This window comes from Canis aureus, chromosome 37, assembly GCF_053574225.1.
Source record: "Canis aureus isolate CA01 chromosome 37, VMU_Caureus_v.1.0, whole genome shotgun sequence".
NCBI lineage: Eukaryota > Metazoa > Chordata > Mammalia > Carnivora > Canidae > Canis > Canis aureus.
Genome location: NC_135647.1, coordinates 10,392,738 through 10,418,898, shown reverse-complemented (window position 1 = coordinate 10,418,898; position 26,161 = coordinate 10,392,738). Strand labels below are relative to the sequence as shown.

The following is a 26,161-nucleotide window of genomic DNA, read 5'->3' as shown; positions in this document are numbered from 1 at the left end:
ATAAATAAAATATTTTTTTAAAAAAGAAATCTGTTAAAACTGGACTTTTAAAATAATACAGTGTACTGACTCTGGAATTCAGATTCCTCTGCCCCCACGTTTGGATCTGTTTGTTATTGTTTTTGTTGCTGCTGTTTGTGGAGTGACTTGCTGAACTAATTTCATAAAGTGTGTATTCTTTGTTGTGTGTAACCACTGAAGTCTCAGCCTGGCTAGTTTCGTTGTCATCTAACAATTGGAGGTAAATTTCCCAAACTGCCTTGACCAAATAAGTCTCCCAGCCTTTCCTAAGAAGCTTTATGTCTTGTCTAGATAGTCATTCAATGCTCCAGGAGTTAAAAACTCTGCTTAGCTTTTACTTCATGCTTGCCCAAGGTCAACCAAACATGGGAGACTGGGGTCTTCTCAGGTTTTTCCTGGTCATGTACTTGCATAATCTTGCTTATGCATGTGCCATCCTAGATTCTCAAGAACATGGAAGTTTTTCAAAGCTCCCTATGCACATCTCATTCCAGGCTTTTTCTTTTAAGTTTTGTAGTCATCCCTTCTTACCATGACCTCAGGCAGCGACAATGTTGAACAAGTGTCACTGAAATTTTTTGACAAGTTCCCTAGGCAAAAAGCTGTCTGCACTGGGTGAGTTCTCTGTGAGGTCAAATCAAGACAAGCTCTGTGAGTGGAGATTTTTCAGGGAGTCATCAGAAAGGTCAAATAAGAGAATTTTTTGGGAATGGTGGTTTGGGGGGATACTCTAACACCATTTTGTCCCTTCCACAGGCTGCTAGGTTTTTAGGATTACTATGAAACTGGAAAGAAGATGAAAATTTCCAGAATTCTGAAAACACTAATTTTCACTATGTTTTTTTTAAACCAATATTCTTGTTGCTTTTATGTGAGAACACATTTTCAAAGGTCTTTACTCTGCCATTGTTGAAGTACTTTTCCTCCACCAGTATGTTCTGAAACTGGTGTTTAGACCCTTTGATTCCTCTTGACCAAAAAAAGAGATGATAATTTGGAAGTTCTGAACACTCCTAACACATTGCACATTTTTTAGAGTTTTACACTATCACAGGCAACCTCTCCAGATACAATCCTTTTATGTGGGACACATCCTTTGGTTCTGACATGTATAAATGGATAATGCTGAGCAGCTCATTGATTTCAAAGTGGGAAAAAGCAATCCTTTCTTCCTGCTTTTTTGATGCTACTTATAGTTAATTAAAATGTCATTTCTTTTGAAATCTTCATATTCTCCCCCTTCTTCCTGGTTAGAATAGTTTAACAAGGTTTTACTGAGCTAAGATAAAATAACACAAGTGTATACACCAAATTAATATTAATAAAAGAGTGGCAGAGAAATCATACACACCAATCACTTTCAGGAAAGTTCTTATCTTCCTTAAACCAGTAAGAAATGAAATAGAATAACCTATCTTTTTAACCTATCTTGTCTATTGGATCAGGATGTTCTGAGGGTAGTTCTCGAAATCCTTAATGAATGCATTTCAGCATTTAGAGAGTTTTGTGGAAAGTATACAGGATGGTTCCAGGAAAATAAAGGGTAGATTTGGGTTTTCTAACTTTTCTTTTAAGATTTTAAGAATTTCTTTTTGATTTTAAGATTTCTAACTTTTCTTTTAAGATTCTTTAAGATTTTAAGATTTCATGAGAAACACACAGAGAGAGAGGTAAAGACATAGGCAGAGGGAGATGCAGCCTCTCTGCAGGGAGCCTGATACAAGACTTGATCCCAGAACACTGGGATCACACCCTGAGCCAAAGGCAGATGCTCAACCACTGAGCCACCCAGGTGTCCCCAGGGTTTTCTAACATTTAAAAACAAACTCCAAACCTGAAATATTTTACTAATCATAAATATTTCTTTCTTCCCAAATTAATAATATGGCTGAGATAATGACACCTCAACATCAATAGGAAAAATATACATTTTTATAATAATATAATACAATATTTATAATGTATAAATATATACTCTGTATATAGAAAGTATATATATAAATAAACAAATAATGTATTTTCAAGAAAAGGTAAATGTTTAATGCCCACACATATATATAATATTTGGACTAGGCTAATTTATTTTGGTACCTGATACTATGATATTGCTTGCGAAGTACAATACATCCTTTTTTTTTAAAGATTTTATTTTTATTTATTCATGAGAGACACGGGGGGAGGGGGGAGGCAGAGTCATAGGCAGAGGGAGAAGCAGGCATGTCCATGCAGGTAGCCCAATGCAGGACTCCAGCTTAGGACTCCAGGATCACGCCCTGGGCTGAAAGCAGGCAATAAACCTGCCAACCAGGTGTCCAGTAAAATGCATCCTAAGAAAATGTTTATTTGCATTTTTTGTGTGAAGTTACTTGTTGGTCTTTTTATCTAATAAAAAAAATAGTGACAGTTTTCATCCTTATGTATGCAAGATAAAGAGAAGGAAAGCTGAAACTGGAAAAGACATACAATTAGGAAAAAAATCTGTTTTTAAAGCCATAAGGAAAAATATTTTATAAATATCTTTCAAAGATTAGAAAATAACCAACTGTGCAGTTAGCTGCTTAAGTTAAATAAGTTTTATGCCACTGATTCATCCCTTAAATTGTCCTCTGAAATGAAAAGTGTTTTAATTACGACATCTGACATTGATACGGATTCTTGGTGCAAGTAGAAAATGTTACTGTTTCATATACAAATGGGGGCCAAATACATTCATATGGTAATATAAATAGAAACAGAAGACATAAACCAAAATAAATTATTTTCATAGAATGTTTGGGTTATTTCATTGTGTTTTGTGGATATAATTAGATAAATTGCTTTGTTCTGTACACAGAAGAAAAGAGATCTCTTAATCATAACTATAAATACATGTATATCAATCTTCATAACATTACTTTTACTGTTTATGCATTTTAAAACATAATGCAGAAAGGCTTCTTGATTTGTACAAGGTCCCCTCAGAACCACTGTGGGAATCTGACATAAACCCTGTCTGTGTTTGACCCTGTACTGCACTTTTTCCGCTAATTTATTGGCACTTGTCTCTTTGTCAGAGCCTGATTAATTACTTCCTAATTGGAGTACTTTGAGGTGTAGGTGGACTGCCTGCTTTCCTTAATTGACACTTCTGCAGTCCATCAACTGGTTGCCATGCTGTCTCCTCTATTTCTCCCATCTAGTTCCAAATTTCTCAAGTTGCCTCTCACAACAAGGACATATACCTGTGCTGATGTAGGGATTTGGCTGGTTGAGGAAAAATCAATATTAAGATGCCAGAGAAAATATCTGGAATGATGCTTCCAGGCCTATGAAGCTTCACCCAAAAAGCAAAAGCCAAACCAGTGTAAGAACACCATCATTGTGTGGTGAAACCACGTGTCTAGAAACAGATACAGCCCAATCTTTTGTGTCTCTCCTCAATCCAGTGTAGACAAAACAGGAGGGTATACATGGCCTTGCTGGACACTTCTAGTTCCTCCCTCCCATGTTGTCTTAGAAAATTCACATATGCCCACCCAAGCACTGGTTGCAAATGCTTATATCATTGGCTATAAAATTCCCATGTTTGGTGGCCAAGAGCTCTATTTGCAGAGGACAAACCTACATCTCTATGCAGAAAGGAGAAAAATGTCTGAGGCAGTGAAGATTTATACTGTGAGCCTTGAAAGACATATTTGCACTATTAATTTTGCTTCTTTGTGTTGCTGATCTTAATTCACTGACACTATTCCTGAGCATTGTGATTAATAACAATACGCTCTATTAAAATCAATTTTATACAATTTGCCCAGAAGTTGATGGATAAAAGAGGTCAATCTGGAAGCCGACTTTGATAAACCCATGATTTTTTTTTATTGCTTTGATATTTCAAAATTCAATCATGAAAATGAATAGTTTCTTGTCTTTTGGCTAAGGCAAACGTTTAGTATGAAGTATTTATTTACTCTGATACATCTTCCTGTGTGAATATGTACGTTCCAAACAGACAAAGGAAAATCTCCTGCATTTTTGGTAAGAATTTGAGGGAAACCCAACATAAGTAGACTAATAGCTATAAAACAAGCCTCAAGGCATGTTTGTTTGATGAATTTAAAAAATAAAGAAATACATAAATATTTATAGTGTAAGGGAGTTTTCACCAACAGTATTTTTTAAATTTTTTACTTTTTAATTGGAGTTCAATTTGCCAACATATATCATATCACCCAGTCCTCATCCCGTACCAACAGTATTTATATTTATAATTGATGAAAGGAATTTTGATTCAGGCCATGACAAAGTAACTGGCATCACTAAATAAGAATGAGAAAGATTGAACACAATATATAAAACAACTGTTGGAAGACGTTAGACAGCAAGCAATTCTGGGGTACAACTCTCGAGAGAATGGGAATTCCTGACGTGAGTCCTATTCACTCCAGATTTCTCCCCAAAGTTATTTTCCAATCCTTGGTACAGGGAAATGGGACCCAAACACAAAGGGTCAGTTTCATTGGGCAGAAGTAGCAGAGATCAGAGTTTGATCTGTGAAGAATGCTGAGATGTGGGAGGCAAGTAGCAGATAAGGGAGAAGTAAAGATAACAAGCCAAAAAAAATCTACGTAAAAATTGTCCTTGGATTTTAAGCTAATGGACAAACTTAAAGAGGAAAACAGCCTATATTTTTTTAAACACCTGCTTTTGGCTGCCAGGTTTGGGGGGGTGGTGAGGATGGGGAGGGCGTGAGGGGGGAGGGCTGTAATTGAGAAAGCAAAGATTTCAGAGATTGCAAAATGCTACAAAGATCTTAACATCCTGGCCCATTCAAATAGAAAAGACCTTAATGAATACTCCACTCATTCAGATGGGACTCCAGAAAGTCCACGCTTTAGAGTGATGACTACTTTGTAGGAGTAAGAAAATAATTAAAATCCACTAACTTTTAAAAAAAATCTAAATTTAAATATTGGCAGAATTGTCTGTCAGTAATGTAAGTGCCTGCCAAGTTAACACAGACCCACCACACCTCCCCCGCCTCGTTTACCAGCAGTAAGTAAGGTCCCTAGTGACCCACACTTCTGCCTTACTGGCTACAATTCAGTTCTCAAGATCACCCCCTCAGGCTCACAGAACTCAGGAAAGTGCTTCACTTATGACTACTAGTTTATTATAAAGGATACAATTCAGGAACAGTCAAATGGTAGAGATGCACAGAGCAATGTGCATTCTCCCATGTCTTCTCTAGATATGCCAGTCTCCTAGCTCTCTGAACCTTGTTATTTAGAAGATTTTATGAAGGTATCGTTATATAAACATGATCAATTAAGTCACTGGCCATTGATGATGGAACTCAGTTTCCAGTCCTCTCACCTCCCTAGATATTGAGGGGAGATGGAGCTGAAAGTTCTAACCCTTTAATGGAGGTAGGCTTTTCTAGTGACTAAACCCCATCCTGAAACTATATAGCCTCCCTTCTTCCCTCAGTCATCTTATTAGCATACAAAAGACAGTAAATTCCTAGGGTTTTAGGAGCTCTGTGCCAGGAGCTGAAGACAAAGACCAAATACTTACTATTATTTATTTTTCCCAATAGTGGAAAAGTGAGTCTGGGAACCAAAGGATGAAATCAAGAATGGCCCTGATTACCACCCCCCTCAATGACTTTCTAGTGGGTTTCTGCTTCTTGCCCCTACAACTGACTTTGGGCTTTGTGTGTATAAAGGTCCTGATTCCAAAGAGAAATCCTAGGCTAGGAGACACAGCGAGAGTCACAAAGAACTCTAAGTTACCATTACCATCTGAGCTCTTTATGTCGAGGGATCAGCAGACAAGAAGGGAAGTTATCCCCCTGATAGAGGGAATTGATGTAATCATCAGGAGGAAACAGGGCTGCGGTGCACTACAGGGAGACATGATCAACTTGGATGCCTCTTCATTCTACCTAGCCTTCTTCTGACGATGAATGGACAATGGTAGCAGCCACGTCATGAGAGGGGACATGGTGACCAACGGTTCAACCTCTTAGGGATTGAGTCTCTTGATCACACCCCATGATGGTTAATTTTATGTGTTAACTTGGCTAAGCAATGGTGCCCAGTTGTTTGGCCAAACAGTGGTCTAGATGTTGCTATGAAGCTATTTTATAAATGCGATTAAAGGTGGGGCACCTGGGTGGCTCAGTCAGTTAAGCACCTGTCTTTGGCTCAGGACATGATCCCAGGATCCGTGGGCTCCCTGCTTAGTGGAAAATCTGTTTCTCCCTGTCCCTCTCTTTCTGTCCCCCTCACTCATGCTCTCTCTCTCTCTCTCTCTCAAATAAGTAAATAAATGACAAAATAAATAGACTAAAGATGATTCTCAACAATATGCGTGGACCTCATCCAATCACTTGAAAGCCTACAGAGCAAAATCTGAGGTTTCCTGGAAAAGGAATTCTGCCTCAGGACTGTAACACGGAAATCTTGTGTGAGTTCATAGCCTGCTAGCCTGCCCTACACATTTCAGACTTGTCAGAACCTAATTACATAAATCAACTCCTCCCACCTTCTCTGCATATATCCACATTCACACATATATATCCATACCCATACATTCATATATCCAATATCCATAACCTATTGGTTCTGTTTCTCTGGGAACCTTTAAGCAAACCACCACAACTAAGTGGCAGGTTAGTTGAGGATGAGTGGAATCTAGAAGAGTGAAGAAGGTAAAAATGAGTATCAGTTGCATCTCCAAGGTCCCCTGGGGCCACAGAGGCTATAGTTCATCCCACTAATCTTCCACATCTAAGTCCTTTTAGGAAAAAAGAGCACCAGACTCATGGAGGAGTTGTTTCCCATAACTGATATGAGGAAAATCCAAGAGGCACAGGCTAGACTATAAAGGACAATGTGATGCGCTGCCCATATTCTCCACATTTTCCCAGGGGCTGGAAGTGCCACCAGCTAAACCCTCCAAATGGCAGGTCACCTCATATGAGAAATACATTGGCTAAAGATGTCTCCTTCACCAAAGGTCATGCCTCCTTTCGGGGGAGTCGGGGGTTTGGGGGCGCACATCTAATCTGGATCACTGAGAAGGGGTGAAATCACAGCTCCCTTAACCCTGAAGGGTCATTCCAGCTTCAGAACTCCCCTTAGGGTTGGCTGAAATCTGTTGAGATCACAATGCAGCTCAACATCTCCCCATGCTGAAACCTGCTTCCTTTAACTCCTGAGAAAGAGGTGTTAACACCTCCAACTATGCTTGTGAATTGAACAAAAGAAGCCAGATACAAAGGTATACATAAATACTCGATCATTTCACTTACATGAAAGACAAGGACAGGCATAATGAACCCATGATGATAGAAGCAAGAGTGGTGTGTGTGTGTGTGTGTGTGTGTGTGTGTGTTGCAGGTGGTTACCAATTGGGAAAAAACACACAAGAATCTTTTGAACTGATGAAAATGTTCTCCATCTTTATCTGGGTAGCAGTTACATGACTGTACACATGCGTGTGTTTCAACTTGTGCAACTGATTATATCTAAATTATATCTAAATTTAACAAATATTTTTTCAAAGGTATGAAAGAGTTCATTTGAATCCCAGTTGAGTCCTTTCTTTTCCAGAAAGAAGCCATTACTCTCGACTCCAAAATGAGTTACATGGCATGGGTCTATCAGAACAGCTCTTTAAAATGCTCTTAGAAATTGAAGTGCAAAGGACAAAAACCTTTTTTTAAAGGCAGCTCTCAAAAGAAAAACAAGTGATCTAAAAACATGGGGATAAGGATTAAGCAATAAGAGCATTTTTACTATAGAAAATTCCTACCTTTAAAAAATTAAATGCCAATATCTATGATCATTTCTTTTTATTGTTTCCAAAACATTTCTTTTATTATTTCTACCATTTCTTCTTCCCAAAAGAACCCAGACTCACAACCACGGAGTTCGGTAGGGTTCCCTAGTTCCAGGTATAGACCATCATGGATCTGCGCAAATTGGGGTCATTTGACCTCTGTGCATCAGGGATTTCTTTCGTAATGGGAAAACAGAATGGAGCCAGGCCCAGGCAAATTAGCAAGTCACATTCCTTGGCTTCTAAGATTGGTTCAAATGTGAGCTCACAACCTAAGATGATATAATGTAAAGATCAGACTTTTATTTGAAAAAGGGGCAAAAAGAAGACATTTTCCCCTGCATGAGTACAAGGAGGCTCATGGCTCTGGGAGCTGCTGGAAGCCAACTTGCTACCATGAGGGAATCAGCTGAACAATAAAGCTGACCACCAGAGGAGGACCAAACCGGAGAATCTCTACAAACCGAGTCATAGTCCTAGTGATGTGGGGTTAAACCATACCTGAAGCCTGCTCTGCCTCTGGACTTTTCAATCATAAGAGACAGGAAGTTCCTTCTTATTACTTAAGTTGGTGTGACTTAGGATTTTTCTTACTTGCAAACAAAAAAATTATGCTATCTTCCATAGTAGTGTCAGTGGGGATTCTGGGAACATTGATGTCAATATATCACTAGTAGAAATAAAATCTGATACTACCCATTGAAAAGAAATTTGGCAATATGAAAGACTGAACTACGGGCATATTGTCTCCAACACATCAATGTGCAAGAATGTATTCATTTGTTCAAGAAAGATTTGAGCACTTCATATGTGCCAAACTCTGTTCTAAGAGTCAGAGGTTTAACAGTGGACAAAACAAAGTCCCTTATAGAACCAGCCATAGGAAATAATCATCAATAATATGTAAAAAGGGGCACCTGAGTGGCTCAGCCAGTTAGGCGTCCAGTTCTTGATTTTGGCTCCAGTCATGATCTCAGGATCCTGAGATGGAGCCCTCATCCTGCTCTGTGCTGGGTGTGGAGCCTGCTTGTGATAGTCTCTCTCCTTCTACCTCTGCGCCCCCCCCCCCTCGCTTTTTCACTCTCATAAATAAATCTTAGAAAAAAAAGTTTTATCTACAGGATGTTAATTTCAGCCCTTAATAAGAGGGATAAGTTGGAAACAACATAAATGCTCAACAAAAGGGGATTGCCTAAACAAAGTGTGGGTCATTAACATGATAAAATGCTATTTAGGCATTTAAAATGAATTGAAGAAACTAATAATAGAATATTCACCATAGACTATTAGGAGAAAAAAGCTAATAGTAAAACAGAATGTAAAGGGTAACTCATATTTGTATACCTGCATGTGGATATTTATGTTTAAGAAATGACTTGATAGTAGACATTAGAAAAATACACATTATTCTGAATAGAATTGGGGGGAGAGGCACTATCTTCTCTCTCTTTTTTTTTTTTTTTACAATTTTATTTATTTATTCGACAGAGAGAGCGCAAGCTGGAGGAGCAGCAGAGGAGAAGAAGAAACAGACTCCCCACTGAGCAGGGAGCCCAATATGGGGCTTGATCCCAGGACCCTGAGATCACAAGCTAAGCCACCCAGGCGCCCCACTTTCTTCTTTGTATGTCTTTCTGCATTTTTATATTTTCTGTCATGAATGTGCCTTTCCTTTGTTAGCAAAGAAAATATCAGTCTTACAAAATGATCTCAAGTAGTTTAAACTAAAAGTAAATAGCACTTGAGTGTTAGCATTGGGCTGTCTCATAAATCCAAGGTGACCCACTAAACATATCTGTAAATAAAGGGTCAGACCAGCGTCCTCCCCTCTAGATGTGTCCACTCAACAAAGACTGCTGCAGGTTTTTCTAGCTCTATTCATATTTTTTAAAGGAGTAAACCAAACCAAGATCTTGGAGCTGGTTCATGACGCCTGGGTGAGGCCCTAGGTCTCCTAGGTTTGGGGATCCAGGGCTATTTCCACCACGCTGTGTCCTCTGCTCAGCACAAAAGCAACATCATTAGAATGAATCTGTCATCAAGAGAGAGTCATTCAATACATTTGGAGAGTATCATCCGCTCCGTAAAAATAACTTGGCAGCTCTGAGACTCTCTGTTTAAAGACTTAAAACCAAAGTACTCCCTGAATTTAAAATGTGAAGAAGCACCCAGTGGGTTTAAAATGTTTGCATTCTCTGCCTTGCCTTTCAGATTTCTAAACTAGGATTTTAAAGTGTGCATACACTTAATGTCATTTCCACGAGGGCAAGGGACGGCTCTTGGTAGGGTGACATTGGCAGTGAGCTCCTTTGACCTCCTTACTTTGGTTTTTGCTCTTCCCTCGTTCTCCAAGGAACCCTATCCTGCTTTCTGTTTTCTGGATGTTGATGTAAAAGAAGCATTATGACTTTAATGAGTGAATAACAGTTACAAATTTCCATTCCACTTTCTTACCAGCTTAGATGTGGTTTAATGCAGCATGAATAGAATTTGCCCAGAGGTGGATGTGAGCTGAACTGACTAGGTTTCTGACTGCCAATTCTTCTGCACACTAAAATAGCAGCATAACCTATTACCACATTTGTTATCTGTTACTAAGAGAAAATTACCAACCCACCCAGAGAAACAGAAATACAGCTGATCATGGGACTTCTCTCAAAAGGCCAGAAAACCTGATGGCTTTACATCAGAATGTTCACACAGACTCTCAGAAAAAGATAGATGTTTCCAAATGACCAAAACAAAAAATGTCAATGAAGCCATATTTTTGTTTTTCAAAAACAACAAAACAAAACAAAACAAAACAAAGAATATCCGGCCTAACTACACTACACGTGGGCAGTTCTAATCACAAATGTGTATGGGGGCGCCTGGGCGGCCTGGTGGGTTAACTGCCTTCAGCTCAGGTCATGATTCCAAGGGTCCTGGGATCGAGCCCTGCATCGAGCCCTGCATCCGGCTCCCTGCTCATCGGAGAGTCTGCTTCTCCCTCTCCCTCTGGCTCTCCCCCTGCTTATGCTCTCTCTCTCTCTGTCTGTCAAATAAATAAAATCTTTTTAAAAATTTTTTAAAAGAACGTATTTTTTCCCCATCAAGCTTGCAGGTATATGGCTTTGGCGACCAATTTTTTTCAGTAAAAATTTCTTCAGTGTTTATATGTAGAACTCTGCAGAAGATCTCACTGCTGCACAGGAAATACAGTGGCATTGGCGGGGGGGGGGGGGGGGGGAGGTGGAGCAGCAACCCTGCCCATGGGTGACTTACTATCCAAAGCAATGCTATCTCTGGAGCAGGCACCTCCATGAGCCGGAGGAGTGCTTCTCTACCTTCATATTATTCCTTTTCTCAAAATTCTTCATAAGCCTTAGCCCTGGGGTTGATTTCCCATGATTAATTTAAGGGAATGAGGAGGAGAAAATAGATAAAAGAATGCAAAACTTGTCCATTTGGTACTGTCCCTTAATAGCCAAATAAAGAGTTTGAACAAAGTGGACAATAATTTACTGTGAGTAATAAAGTAGTATCGATCTTGCCATGGAGTAGGAACCAAGGATTCAGGGCCATCCATATGTACTAATTTGGATATGACAAGCTTGGAACCTATTTATAACTTTTAAAGTATTTTACGGTTCTTTCTTTCCAAAGAAGTACACATCATATTGCACAAGGTCTGTGAATATACAAGCGTTCTTCTCTGCCAAAAGCAGCTGAGAAAGCAAAAGGATTACTCAAGTATTGTTTTTCAAACTTGACTTTGTAATGGGTAATTATACAGAAATATTTGGTACTTAATAACCTTGAAAGTTTGCCTTCAGGAAGGTTTTACGGCCCCAAGGCTACATGGTCTGATGGCTCAGGTTCACAAACCCACCGAGAATGGTTCTGGCCCTTGTAACTGTACCCACCTTTGCGCAGATGTAACACAAACCCCGAGGTCTAGAACGCCTCGCCCGCCCTAGCACAGAGCCTGCCTGTGGGGGGCGCTCCAGGGTTGGTCAGGCTGAACTGGGTAGGCAGTAGGGCTTCTGTGTAAATCTGCTTCTGGAAAATAAGGAATATCTTTTCCTCTTTGTTCTCAGTCAGTCACATAACACCAGATGATTAGTAATGTTTTAATTATCTGTGGAGTTCAAAATCGGGAATATTCAGGCATTATTTCATATGGGACGAAACAAAGTTTCAAACCAGACTATCAAATATTTTACTGGCTGGATGGAAAGAATAAAAGCACACCCGTCAGCGGGGCATGGGGTGCAGGGAGGGTGGTTGCATTATTTTCTCTGGGACCATGGCAGGGAAGCATCTTATTTCCAGAAGCCGAGTTCTATGACACGGCTATCCCAACCTGGGATCAGAATTTCCTTGTAGATCTCACCACTTTACTTAGTGAACATCCAAGCTGCTGGCTACATTCCCAGACACCCTCCACCCGTGATATTATCACAGTCCCCTCCGGGGTGGGCTCCTCCTCCAGGTAGGAAGAGAGGTGAGACAGCCAAAGTCAGGCTTCTTCAGGCTTCTCTGCAAGTAGTTTCCATCTCACAAAAGTTTTCGCCTGAGCTTCATCTAAGTACAGTAATTCTTCGGTGACCCAGCAAGATGGATGTTGAATATTAAAAAACATGCCTCCTTTGTTTCATAGCCTGCTTTGTTTTTCTAAGTTTTAAAAATTACCTTTCATCATACCAGTACACAGAGTCCCTTTCAAACTTGTGCTTTGCTTAAGCAATGAGAAGAGGGTGCTATTTACAATTTCTGTTCCTGGCTCTCATATGCCTGTAAAATACCTTATTTTTCTTCAATAGGGTTTTTAAAACACTTTCCCCAAACCTTTAGGTTTCTTATTTCTCCCTATCACCAACTAGGGGTTCAAATTTAAAGAAACTCATGAGGCCAACTTCTTGCAGAAGGGAACAAGGTGAAAAGCAGGAGGATATTTGCATTCCCCTTAGCTTCTGCAAATGCAATGTATCACATCCTTCTGGGCTGACTGCAAAGGTGCCCTGGAAAGAGAAACACAAGTATGTGCTTCTCTAACAGGTTAACATACTGACCTGCTTTAAAGGAAATAAATGATGCAGCCCAGGGGCAATAAATGTAAGGACTTCAGCAGACACTCCTGATGGAAATGACTTAAAAGCAAATCATGCTGCAACAGGGGTGGGTGGAATATTCTCACATGAAATACCTTCATCCAAATCTCAAACATGACAAGGATTTTATGCTTAATTAAATGTACTCTTGATAAAAAGAAAAAAAAAAGAAGTTGCAAAGAGCCGATATTAAAAAATAAATACATCTGGGTTGCACTAAAGTCTGTATTTTTTTTTTTTTTTTTTTACAAACGCTTTAAAGGTCTGCTGGTAGAAACGAGTGGTTACATAACAAGTCGATTTCAAAAATCACACCTTTTACAATTACAGTACATCCTAGTAAAACAGTTGAGGTCAAGTCACCAAACATTCTTGCGATTCAAATGTTAGGAAATAGATTAATTGTTGGCTTCGGGAAGAAAAAAAAAAAAAAAGACTTATCATGAGAAATCTGTACCAATCTCCCCGAATAGTTAGAGAGGAGTAAGTCGGGAGGTAACACCAATTTGATAAGCGTAGGAGCCCAAGGACTAATGTACGGTCCCCTGAACTAGAACGTGGTGTCTACCTACGGTTCCTCGGCTTGGCTGCGGCCGGAGCGGTTAAAGCTAATGGTTTTCTCCAAGCGCACCCAGGCCCGGGACCTGTTCGCTGGTTGGTGTTGTTTGTTATTGGTGGTTGTTTTGTTTTGTTTTGTTTTGCTTTGCTTTGCTTCCTTCTGGCTCTGCCTCGCTGGTTTTCCCCAGCTCTGGCTCTTGGGGGGTGGGGGGGGGCGAGGAAGGTTAGGGACCCTCCTTCCCCACTCTCCGGAGCCCGGAGCACCGACTGGGGCGGGCCGGCCCTCCGCGCCCGGGAGGGAGGGCCCCGGGCTCCCCACGAGCCGCCCCGGGCCTCCCGGCCCCCAGCTCTGGAGTCCGGGTCGCGGGCCCGGTCACCGCGGCCGAGCGCAGAGCTCGCGGCGCCGTTTTGGGGAGCTCCGCGGCTCGGTCCTCGGCGCAGGCTGCGCGCCCCGGTCCCCGGGACTCGGACGGGTTGGAGCAGGCGACGCCGAGAGCCAGGCCGCCGCCGGCCGTCCCCGGCCCTGCCCCGGCCCTGCCCCGGCCCTGCCCCGGCCCTGCCCCGGCCCTGCCCCGGCGGCCGCTCCGGAGCCCGAGCCCCGCGGCCCAGCGCCGCGCCGCGCCGGCAGCGAAGCAGCTGTTCCCAACAGCTGGGGGGCGGCGGCGCCGGGCACCCCAGGTGCGGCCGCGGCCAATCGCAGGCGTCCGGCCCGCCCCCTCCCCAGCCGGGCGCCGACCCCCGGCCCGCGGGGGAAGGGAGCAGAGCCGTGGAGAGCCGTCCTCGCCACTTGTCTTCCAGCTTCCGCGGCGGGAGGGACGGAACCCGAGCCCGAGCGGCGCGGAGTCCCCCACGCCCGGCCCCGCCGCCGCCGCCGCCGCCGCGCCCCCCGCCCGCCCCCGCGCCCGGACGCGCCCGCCGCCGACCCTGCCCGCGCCCCACCCAACACACCTACCTAATTCCCAAGCAAGAAAGGAAAAAAAAAAAAAAAAAAAAGGAAAGGAAAGAAAGGAAGGAAGGAAGGAAAAAGCTACCTCTACCACGCGCCCGCTTCTCCGCGCGAGGACCACCCTCTCTGTTCATTCTTGGCCTCCCAGCCGGGTGGGTGGAAGCCGCTCGCACGTCCTCGCGAACGGGATCCTCACCCAGACGATCCGGAGAATCTGTACCGTGACCGGCAGGGGGGGCGGGAGGAGAGAGCGGAGTCAAGCCTCGGGGGCTGCTGGCGACCTCGGAAGCCGCGCGCCCCGCGCCCCCGGCCGCCCCCGGCCGCTCGCCCCCGCCGCGCCGCCCCCGCCCCCGCCCCCGCCCCCGCCCCCGCCCCCGGGCTCGCCCTCGGCCCCCGGCGGCCGCGACAGGGTGCGGGAGACGCGGAGCCGGAGGAGGAGGCGCAGCCGCTGCCCGAGCCGCAGCCGCAGCCGCAGCCGGAGCCCGAGCCGCGGGGCGGGCGCGAAGATGCACACGACCCAGAAGGACACGACGTACACCAAGATCTTCGTCGGGGGCCTGCCCTACCACACCACCGACGCCAGCCTGCGCAAGTACTTCGAGGTCTTCGGCGAGATCGAGGAGGCGGTGGTCATCACCGACCGGCAGACCGGCAAGTCCCGGGGCTACGGATTTGTAAGTCGCGCGGCTGGGGGCCGGGGTGGGGGGGGGCGCGGGGGCCGGAGGCGCGGGGCGGCGGGGGCCTGGGGTCGGGGCTGCAGCGGGGGGGGGGGGGCTGGGGGGCAGCAGAGCGACGCGGGGACCCGCGGACGCGGGCGGCGCTGCCCCTTGCTCCCGGCGGAGCTGAAAGTTTGAGCGCGGCGGCGCCGGGGGAGGGAGGGCCGGCCGCCGCCTGGCGGGGCTGCGCGGGGACCCGACGGCCTGCGGTGCGGGGGCCCGGCCCGAGCGGACTACCCCGGCCGGACTTGCGGGCGCGCAGGGTTGTGAGGAGGGGCCGGGGCCGCAGCCGCTCGGAGCGCGCTCCCCGGGTGGAGGCCGGGCGTTCAGCGCGCCGTGGCTTTGTAAAAATGCGTGTGCTCGGGCGTTCTGGCCGGGGCGGGGAGGGGATCCCCTCCCCCAGGAGGTCCAGGGCTCTGCTCCTCATGCCACCCCCACCCCACCTCCACACACACACACTTTTTTTTTTTTTTAATTGCAAAGATGGATTCTTTAAAAAGATGATCCTGTGGCTCTTTGCTGAACTGAAAGAGAGCATATTAAGCCTCCTGGGGATTTAAGCGTGCAAATTCAGCTGCCGGAGAGCAGGGAGCTCCAGAGTAGGACAATAGCTATTGTCGTTAGGGAGTGCTTGCTGGAGGTTGGGAGCACCGGGCGGATGTGAGGCTGGACTTTCTTTAAAGCAAACAGCCCTCTTAGGCTGGGTAGGGACCTGGGGTGTGTGTGTTGCGGGGTGGGGGGGGGGGGGGGAGCGAGGGAGGGAGGATCAAGAGTTCCAAGACGGAATTCAGGCTTCCAACTCCCTGCTAGGCCCTACTAGCGCCCTGAAGACTTTGGGGCGTGGGGAGGGGGGTGGTATTTCTTTCTTCCTGTTTTTCTTTTTTCCTCTTTTTTTTTTTTTTTGACGGGGGATCAAGGAGTAAGTTCCAGAAAAAAAAAAAAAAAGTTTAAGAACCCCCTTAGTTCTCTCATGAATGACTTCTCCAGTGTAATTTTTGGTTTCCTTCAGGGGTTGATTTAGAGATCTGTACGTATGTCTGTGTGTGTATGTTGCTAAGGTCACCATGGCTGACCGAGCTGCTGCCGAAAGAGCCTGCAAGGATCCGAACCCCATCATTGATGGCAGGAAGGCCAATGTGAACCTGGCATACTTGGGAGCAAAACCCAGGATCATGCAGCCAGGTGAGAGATGTTCCTCCTACCCGCCACCCCCCCAACTTGAGCCCCACCCCCCCTTCTAAACAGAATGAATCCCTGATTCAGATACATTGTAAATGTGGTTAGTAAAGTTGAATGGTGGCTGGTTATCCTACCAAGACATTAAATGAATGTTGTAACCGGCTCTTGCAGGACTTGAAATGTACCTATGTGCAAAAGTAGATCTTGGGGGTCTGGACAATTTGTACCCATCCAGACTTAGGCTTGACTCATCTGGCTCAGGTATGACATACAGTCAGTCTACTCTTTTATTTTCCAGTTTTTAACCACTTGTAGATAATTCACATGTGGACTGTGTGGGCCAAACGTGTCACCTCCCGTTGGTCATACTTCCCTAGGGTTGTCTCTCCTACCACCGCTTGCCCTGTGCTCAGAGCCGGTGATCCAACTTGAGCACTGAAGCATGGGGGTAGGGGGGTGGGGTATGGATGGTAAAGCTTTACCATAAAAATCACAGACTATTAATAATTAAAGAAAATGGGGAGATTTCAGGTATGCCCAGGCCCTCATGTTAACAGATAAAGAAACTGGCACCTAGAGATGGGAAATGTTTTACTCCAAAGTCATGCAGCTATTAGTTGTCAAAAGAGAGCAGGCCTTTGTCTGTGTGAAAATTTGATCTTCTGGGTTATTTACAACACTGCCCTTGGCATTAGCACAAATAATTAAGAGTTGACTGTTGAGCAAATGGCAGTCTTTTTCTTGGGTAAGCAACTTTGTTAAGTCATGTACTCTTCACTCAAGTGTTTCCATCTGAAATTTTGGAAGGAGGTTGACACTTCCATCCAAATGGATTTACTAGGAAACTAGATTGTCAGGAAAACGAGGGCATGTGCCAATACCCATGAATATTAAAAAACAAACAAAAAACTTGTATTTGTGTGTGTGTGCTATCCAGAAAAGGAGACTTTTTGTGTGTGAATGTTTAATACCATAACCTGTAAAACCCATAATCTTCCAAAGCATTGTCCAGCATGTTCCAAATTACAAAGACTTTTTTAATAGATCGTGATTCAGAATTGCAGGCATACTTGCGACATGTAACTTCATTATCAAGTCCTGTTGTTCCTGGTTTCAATCCACAAGAATTTTTCCCTGGTCTAATTTTCTAAGGTCTTATTGTAGGACTGGCTGTCAACTAAACTTTGTAGATAATTTTTAGTTTCCACCTGTAGCCGACTAAAATTTTTACTTGGGCCAATGGTAACATTAGTAAAGAGAACTTTGCAATGTATATGTAATATTTTCTCTGAAGCATCCAAAGAATGGTGATCATCTCTGAGTGAATGTTGTGATTGCATATTACATGTAGGAGTAATAAATGCTGAACAGTGCACAAACGGAGAATGTGGTATGTTTTATTGTTAGGTTTTGCCTTCGGTGTGCAACAACTTCATCCAGCCCTTATACAAAGACCTTTCGGGTAAGTCAATTCAGGCCCTCCTATGTTTTGATAGGTGTTATTTGTTAACCTGCCTCTTTGTTATATACAGACAAGACCATCATGTCACAAAATGTTCCTTGTTATACATATTTATATATATATATATATATATATATTTGTACCTTTTTTGATGCTGATAATATAAATATTTTTAGATGAGTCAAGTTACTGACCAAGTATGCAGCCTCCAAACCAGACAAATTTTGAGCTTATGATTAACAAAACAAAACAAAAACAAAAATACCAGGTAGGACTTGTGTACGAGACGAGTATGTCCCAGCCCATGACTACTGTTCAACGTGACTCAATGTTATTTATCTCTTTCTAACCTGACAGGGCTCGTATACAGTTAAGCTAACTGATCAGAAGGATACGATGATAAGAGGTGGAATAGTTCTGTTTGGAATTAAACTCTGTAACCAGTAGACTCAGACACACAAGCTCAGATGGTGATTAACGATGCATGGATGTTGGTGTTGTTTTATTTTTCACCATAGTGTATAGACCTCCGTGTGCTTTATTTTATTTATTACAGTAATGAAGTGGTGTTGATAGCTAAACTGTGTGCTTTTTACTTAATTGAAAAGAGCTGTAGTGAAAGTGTTTTTCTTTTCCTCGGGGAAGGGGCTCTTTGTGTTTTTGGTTTTGGTGGTGGTGTTGAGGAGTGTTGACTTTTGACTTTGCCATGGGAAGCAAAGGGCCTTTTTTTTTCTTGCTTTTAAGCTGTAGCCTGTAACTTCCACTTAACCACATTTTTGTAGTGAGTGCTAAATTGTGTGATTTCCCTCTGTGAGAATACAGATTCATTGCTTGCATGTCCTAAGTTTCTGTTTTACTGGGGAGTTTTCTGGGAATGGGATTCTTTCTTTTGCAATGTGTATCCACTTTTAGGCCTTCTGATTTAAAGGTTCAACAACACTCATCAGATTTCACTGACACTAGCCAGTTTTTTGAGTAGAGTAGCACTAACTTTCACCTTTCAGACCTAACTAGGGAGAACAGGCTGCTCGTACTTGTCTTCCCTCTGGGCTCTGTGATCACCAGCTTCCCTCCTCTGAGCTCCCTATCGTAAGTGGGAGATCCCAATCCCCTAACTTTATTCGGACCACTGTTTTGTGGTCTGCTTTGGCTGTATTCTATCTGAACAACATTGCTATAACTCTAGTATCAGAGATTTCAGCTTCCTTTTTAAATATTCTAATTGTCCAAGAAGTGTTTTATCCTCAGCTATAGTTTCTTCTCTAGCTTAGCACCTAAGCATCTACATGTGTAACCTGGAAGGTCAGATTCTAGATAGAGATAATAGAGAGGTAGAGTTAGAATCTGCCTTGTGTGTCTCCAAGGATAGACCAGAAAAAGTAACAATCATTTGATTTGGAAGGGTCAAGTTATGTCTTCCATCAATACCTTCATGTAACCCTCCTTTTAACATTGGGATACTTCACCTTACCACCAACTCTTGCCTTTTTAAACCGTGCAAGAGTATTTTGTCCAATATGATTATAAAGGGCCTTTATATATCTATAGCTATTTATCAGTGCCCCATCCCAACCATCCTAGGTACCCACAACAGACAGTGTGGGCTGATGGGTCCAGCTACTTCTGCAGGTCCTCTCCTCATTGGTCTAGACCACATGTAAGGTGGGATGGGGAAGAGAACAGCCATCCTAAGAAGTGGTGATGAACTTAGTCATGATCTCACAATAATAGTCTTGAAACAGTTACACAGCTAAATCGATCAACAGGTCTTAGCCTGTGTTAATTTTTTTTTCTGTGCTAAGTGGGTGAGAGACTGCAGTTGGGGAAGCAAAACTAACACAAACCAATCAAGAACTATTAGTGGCTAAAATACTTGGTGTTAAGGACAAAAGAAGTTCAGAATAGCATGAAAACAGGTGAATTGGAGAGGCTGGGCCAGGCTCCGTGGGTCCTTAACTAGTCTTGGACCAGTGGGGCATATCCCGGACAGGTAGGAGGAAGGGACATGCCTGGGGGCTATAGGATGAGGTGAGCATAAGCAAAGGCCAGAGAAAAGATTTAGTGCACAGAGAAGCCAGACTGTTTATGGAGGATACTGAGATCTAGACATAGAACTCTGGACTGGCTATGGTAGTCTGCATAGGTCCTTGGGAAAGAAAGCACAAGGAAAATAAGAACCAGAATAAAATGTAGTCTGCATGGATCCTTGAGAAAGAAAGTAGCACAAGGAAAATAAGAACCAGAATAAAATGTCCTGTGGAAACTTTAAATCAAGCATGCTTTGATAGTAACCTTTAGTCATTCATCCCTGCTAATATTGAGCTGTCTTTATAAAGGATGGTGATTATTATTGCTTGCATAGTTGTTTGAACTTGAGATTCTTATTAGAAATAGAGAGCATTCCGGATGGACCAAGTGAGCCTTCTCTTTTCTTTTTTAAGGGGTTCTTAACACTGCTCTAATTCCCAGAGTCTGTACGTAACAAATCACACCTGGTCATCCTCAATTCTGTTGGGATGCCACACATTCTTATTTTAGGCCTGGAAAGAAGCTTGAGAATTTTTAATCTTACTTGACTTGCTTGAAATTCTAGTAACTGAACTATTTTTTTTTTAAATGTGGTCCTGAAATGGCCCCCAGATTACTCTGGGCTTTTCAAGCCAAAATATTGGCTTGAAGAAACTTTTGATGTCACACAGTGGGCAGATGTATAGAAACTTATGTATTTGCTAAACAATGTCTTATACTTTGTTTGCAAGAAGCATCTTCTTATTGAAACCTGAGAGAGGAAAGACTATGCATCTGTGAGTAGAAAATTTTAGGCTGGTTTAGGTCAAGTGGAAATACTCTTAAACATTTACTCACTCTGCCTTTAAAAAGTGCTCAGTTTTATGCTAGTTGGGTTAGCACTGTACTAGATCCTATACTGGCCACTAGGAGGGAGCAGGAGGGGCAGTAGCATTAAGTGCATCTGCTGCATGTCTGGTAATAATAAGAGATTTACATAAATCATGTAATTCCCACAATACTTATTGGATGCAGGCTGTTTATGTCAGCCTGTGAATGTCCTTTCCATGGGTGAAAAAAAACCTGAGATACAGAGAGATTAATTAACTTGCCACAGAGCTAGTAAGTCCTAGAGTCTGGTTCCAGGACCTCAAAAGCCATGTTCTTTCCTCTGTGTCAAGGAATAGCCAAAAAGACACAACTCTATTCTCTCTGGTAGTCTAGTAAGAAAACTGAGAAGCCCCCAGAAGGGTTGTGGCTTAACACTGGGAGGAGAGACATCAGGTTCGTGGGACCCAAGAAGTCTTCATGAAAGAGGTCAAAGTTGACCTAGATTTTAAAGGATGGTGGAGGATAAAGTACTTTCGTACTGAGTGCCTACTTTATTCATCATCTCAGACTCTGTGCATAGATAATGTTATTTAATGCACAGCAATTCAGGGTTGGAAATAGTAGATTCTTTTCAGATGTGAGAAATGTGAGACAGAAAGTGAAGCAAATTCTTGAAGGCTCTATACATAGTGAGTGCTAGAGCTAGGGCGGATAGGATTTGGATTTCAACAGGTAGAGATGGAATGAGGATTGGTGTCCCTGGCAAAGGGATGGCATGAGCAAAGGTGAGAATCTAGAAATGTGTGCCTTGTCCAGGGAGGACTGAGGAGTCCAGCTGACCCAGGTTCAAGGGAAGGTGGAAAGAAATACTGAAAGAAATGTTTTGGAGCCCAAAGCATAAAAAGCCCAGCATGCTGAAGTTTAAGAAATTTGCACTTAGTTTGGCATGTTAGGGTTACTACGAACAAGTGAATGAAATGAAGACTTTGCCAGCAGTCTGGTGATAGACTGGAAGAGGAAACCAGTTAGGAGGTCAAAAGTCACAAACAGATGTCAGAGGGACCTAAAAAAGAAAAGGATGGTCAGTTTTCTTTGAAAATTGCCCAAGGTATCTGGCTTGTTCTTGTGTTTTTGTAACTGCTAGGTGCACACCCTGTGTGACTGATTGAGGGAAAGGATACTGGTAGGTAGCTGACGGGAGGAGAGAGTCCCAGATTGCCTTCACGGGCTCCTTAAACTAGTAAAAGACCTCCTAATGCAAGCATTGCTTCAGAAGGGCCCCCTTAGCCTTTGGTCCTTTCCAGCTGTCCTTCCTGAACGGAGGCATTTGAGGCTCTCCGTGGGCTTCTGGGCTCTCCTTTCCCTAAGCCCCTAACGATTCTAGGGTTTCATTTGCCTTCCAAACGTATTCCTAACCCTTGCCAGACTTCATGTGGGATTCTGATATGCCAGGGAACACTCCACTCTCATTGGCTGGCATTATCAAATGAAAACTATTAATGTAAAATCAGTGTGGAGACAAGAGTCCTGTAAGCAACACTGCCTATCTTTTAGTGCATTCTTCACTCACACACACACACACACACACACACACAATTTTATCCTGCCTTTTTTTTTTGTAGGCCACTCTGATTGTCGGTTACCAGCCTTCATTCAAAGACACAAACCTGGTAACCATCACGTTGTCCTTCGAGCTTTGGGAGTACAGGGGTTAATGTCTCAGTATCAGTGAGATTCATACTGGCTGGACTTCGCTGCTGATAGATGTTTTACTTTGGCCTTATAAAGACATTTTACCCGCTGGAAACCCTTGTGGCACGACAGAATCAAAAATAGCCCTGCTGCAGCCCCTGCTGTCTATCACCACATGTAAACTGGCATGAGTGTAGGCTCTCTTAACCATGTCTGCACACTGTGGACACGGCGGCCTCTGGGGACAGGGTTTCATAAAGCCACACCTGTTGCTGTGAGTGAGTCAGTCACCTGACCTACAGAAAAGTTTGGAGTATGTGCATGACCAATGCATCTGGTTTCTGACAAGCAATTAAGAACATCTCTAAGTGTCCTCAAAAACACTTGATGACGTCTTTTCTCCTGGCACTGGGAAAGATCTACAAGTCTAGTAAAATTGAGTGTATTTTTATCATTCGGGTCAAAGTTCACAACCCTCTGATAAATTCATCTTTTCCATGGATGTTCGTTAATAAGTACTTTCAGTAGAACCCTGAGAAGGCAAAGCAAGAGCTATGTTTTCGGAAATCTCTATGTGAAGTTTTCGGTTTGGAGTTCTTTAAAATTCTTTAAAGTAAAGATCGTTACTGGTTGCTTGTACTTCCTGGAAGTCAGCTTTGCCAACAACCAGATGGCATTATCGTGTCATATTTTTAGGAATATAGGGGATTCTGATGGAGATTGCTTTAAAGAAAGATGAAAATAAATCAGATATTCATGGTAGCATTTGAAAGGGGCAGTAATGAATCGCAAGAGAACTGAAATGCATGGGTTTCTTGAAAAAAAAATACCTCTTGTGATTTATTTTTTTTAACAAAATTAACTTGTTAGGTCATTGCAGTGTCTTGTATGTGATTTCTGAATGTATAATTTGTGAAGGTACTTGATTTTGTTTCTTGAACTTTTACAGGGTAATACATAATACAATTGCTGTGTATCAAATAGCTTTGAGTAGGGCAGATTTAAAACAAAAGTGCTAATCTACTTGTTGATTTAGAGGATAAAACAAGTTAGTATTTGTGCAAAAATAATGTTTCCTTATTTTGTTATGTAAACCTTTTAAGTTTATATGCATTTTAGAAATATTCCTATTCCTACCTTTTCCGTCAACCTCATCATTTCCCCAAAACCCCTTCTGTCTGTCTTGCATAGAGATAACCAGGCTGGCTGACCTTCAGGTGCCTGCTAGTCAAACAGGTTTGATTGACCCTTGTGTCCTTACGAGTTTTATGGAGAGAAAGAAAGAAAGAAAGGCAAAAAGCGTGCTGCACATCTCTTTGGGAATCACTGCCATGAATGTTAATAGCATTTCTGTAGCTTCCCACAACAGCCTCTTGTGATAGAGTGAGCTGCACTACAGTTCGTTTGAGAAGTGTGATTCTGCTGTGTTTACCACACTTGTGAACTTTTAAACTCCTTTTTTTTTTTCTTTTGTCGCCTGCTTCTTTTTTATCATTATTTTTTTTAATAAGGGTGACTGAGGTTGCAGAGAGATTAATGTGTGCTGAGTCTGCATAGCAATTTCAAGTAGGGTTGCCATGATAATAAACCTACAGATTCTGTGGAAATTTAGTCTTGCACCCACCCACCCACCCACGGAATTGAACGATCACGGATTACCTTTTGAGCCCTATTATCCGCACAGCTGAGAATTACTCTCTCCGCTGCACAGTCCTGTGGCATGAGCTCATTACAAAATTTTGCAAAGTCTCCGTCAATTCAGCATGTGCATTCGGTGCCTCTCCCGCGCACAGCGCCTCTTGCACTTGAATTGCTTCCTCGCCCGACTGGTGCAGAACGCCAAGGGCTGGCTGCCTCGAAATGCAGGAGGCAGCGTCGGGCGGGCAGGGGCGTCCCCCGCACTGTGGGCTCCGCGACCGCGGCTCCCGCCCGAGCCCTGCGAGCGCCCCGCTGGCCGGGAGAGATATTGTGGCAACCCTACGCTCGTAACCACCACTAAATTCGGGTCTGTGTCCTCTCTCGGCTCGAGCGGCGCGGCGCGGCGCCCCGGGCGGGCGGCGCCTCACCGCGTGCCCGTCTCTCGCCCTCCAGGATCCCCGCCCACTACGTGTACCCGCAGGCGTTCGTGCAGCCCGGCGTGGTCATCCCGCACGTGCAGCCCGCCGCCGCCGCCGCCGCCTCCACCACGCCGTACATCGACTACACCGGCGCCGCCTACGCCCAGTACTCGGCCGCCGCCGCCGCCGCCGCCGCCGCCGCCGCCTACGACCAGTACCCGTACGCCGCCTCGCCCGCCGCCGCCGGCTACGTCACCGCGGGGGGCTACGGCTACGCCGTGCAGCAGCCAATCGCCGCCGCCGCCCCCGGGACGGCCGCCGCCGCCGCCGCCGCCGCGGCCGCCGCCGCCGCCTTCGGCCAGTACCAGCCGCAGCAGCTGCCGACCGAGCGCATGCAGTAGGCGCCCGGGGCCCGGAGCTGCCGCCGCCGCCCGCGCCCCCGCCCCCGCCCCCGCCACCTGCCCGCCGCGCGGTAGGCGGCCAGGGGGGCGGGGCCGGGGGCCGGGGCTGCCCGCGCCCCCCTCCCCCCTCCCCTTCTCCGCTCCCCTCCACCTGCCCGCCGTGCAGTAGGCGGCCGGGGGGGGGGCGGGGGCGGGATCCGGAGCCGCCCTTGCCCCTCCTCCCCCTTCCCGTCTCCTCCGCTCCCCCCTCCCCGCCTGCCCGCCGTGCAGTAGGCGGCCAGGGGGTCAGGGGCGGGGTCCGGGGCTGCCCTTGCCCCTCCCCCCTTCCCTTCTCCTCCCCCCCACCTGCCTGATGCGCAGTAGGCGGCCAGGGGGTGGGAGTGGGGGGGGGCTGGGGCTGCCCTAACCCTTCCTCCCGTCTCCCCATCGCCTCCCCTCTCTTCTCCTCCCCCCCGCCCACCTACCCGCTGTGCAGTAGGCGGCCAGGGGGTCGGGTCCGGAGCGGCCCTGACCCCTTCCTCCTCCTCCCTCCCCCTTCCCACCTCCCCCTCCCCCTTCCCCCTCTCCCTCCTCCCCCTCTTCCTCCTCCCCCTTTCCCTCCCCCCCCTTCCCCCTCCCCTCCTCCCCCTCCCTCCTCCTCCCTTTCCCACCTCCTCCTTCCCACCTCCCCCCCTCTCCCTCCCCCCTTTCCCACCTCCCCTTTCCACCTCCTCCTTCCCCTCCCCCCTCTCCCTCCTCCCCCTTCCCACCTCCCCCTTCCCCCTCTCCCTCCTCCCCCCTCCCCCTTCCCACCTCCCCCTTCCCCCTCTCCCTCCTCCCCCCTCCCCCTTCCCACCTCCCCCTTCCCCCTCTCCCTCCTCCCCCCTCAAGGCACCTGCCCGCTCATCAGTTGGCGGCCAGGGGGTCCGGGGCCAGAGCTGCCCTTACCCCTCCCCCCGTTCTTCCCTCTCCCCCCTTCTCTCTCCCCCCCCTTCCCTCTCCTCCCCTCCCCCCTCCCCACACACCTGCCCGCTGTGCAGTAGGTAAGGCGAGCACACCTCGACTTCACAGCTTTAAGGAGGAAAAAAAAACCAACAAAAACAAATACACAAAACCAACAACAACAAAAAAGCTATGCTATCTTCACGCAGAATCCTTCTTCTTATGTTTTTTTATACTCCAGTAGTGTCGTAGATGAAAGCGAGCTAGAGAGAGCGAGAGGGGAGGGAGAGAGAGGAGGAGGAGGGGGCAGTGGACGCAGTTTTGGAAATCGATCCCAAAGAGCCCGAAGCAAAGCAAAAGTGGGGGGGGGGGACCCGGTGGAACTTCACTTTTATAATGGGGTTTTTATTTGTGCTCTTTTTATAGTATCAGGGAAGCAAACTGCCTTTTACAAGT

The 26,161-nt window shown here is 45.3% G+C and overlaps 1 protein-coding gene and 1 long non-coding RNA gene across 3 annotated transcripts in view; one reads left to right on the top strand and one right to left on the bottom strand.

The window, feature by feature from the left end:
- LOC144306404 (uncharacterized) overlaps positions 1–14,758 on the bottom strand; it is a 79,543-nt gene extending 64,785 nt beyond the window's left edge. For both annotated transcript variants that reach the window (XR_013373495.1, XR_013373496.1), the window contains exon 1: positions 14,525–14,758. This is a non-coding gene — a long non-coding RNA (uncharacterized LOC144306404). The remainder of the gene's footprint in view (positions 1–14,524) is intronic.
- Positions 14,759–14,835: 77 nt separating this feature from the next.
- Positions 14,836–24,784, top strand: RBM24 (RNA binding motif protein 24). The gene is made up of 4 exons (XM_077885821.1): positions 14,836–15,113; positions 16,214–16,337; positions 17,742–17,796; positions 24,418–24,784. Exons 1-4 carry the CDS (start codon positions 14,946–14,948, stop codon positions 24,782–24,784), a joined length of 714 nt encoding a protein of 237 aa, XP_077741947.1. The 5' UTR covers positions 14,836–14,945.
- Positions 24,785–26,161: the final 1,377 nt, after the last annotated feature.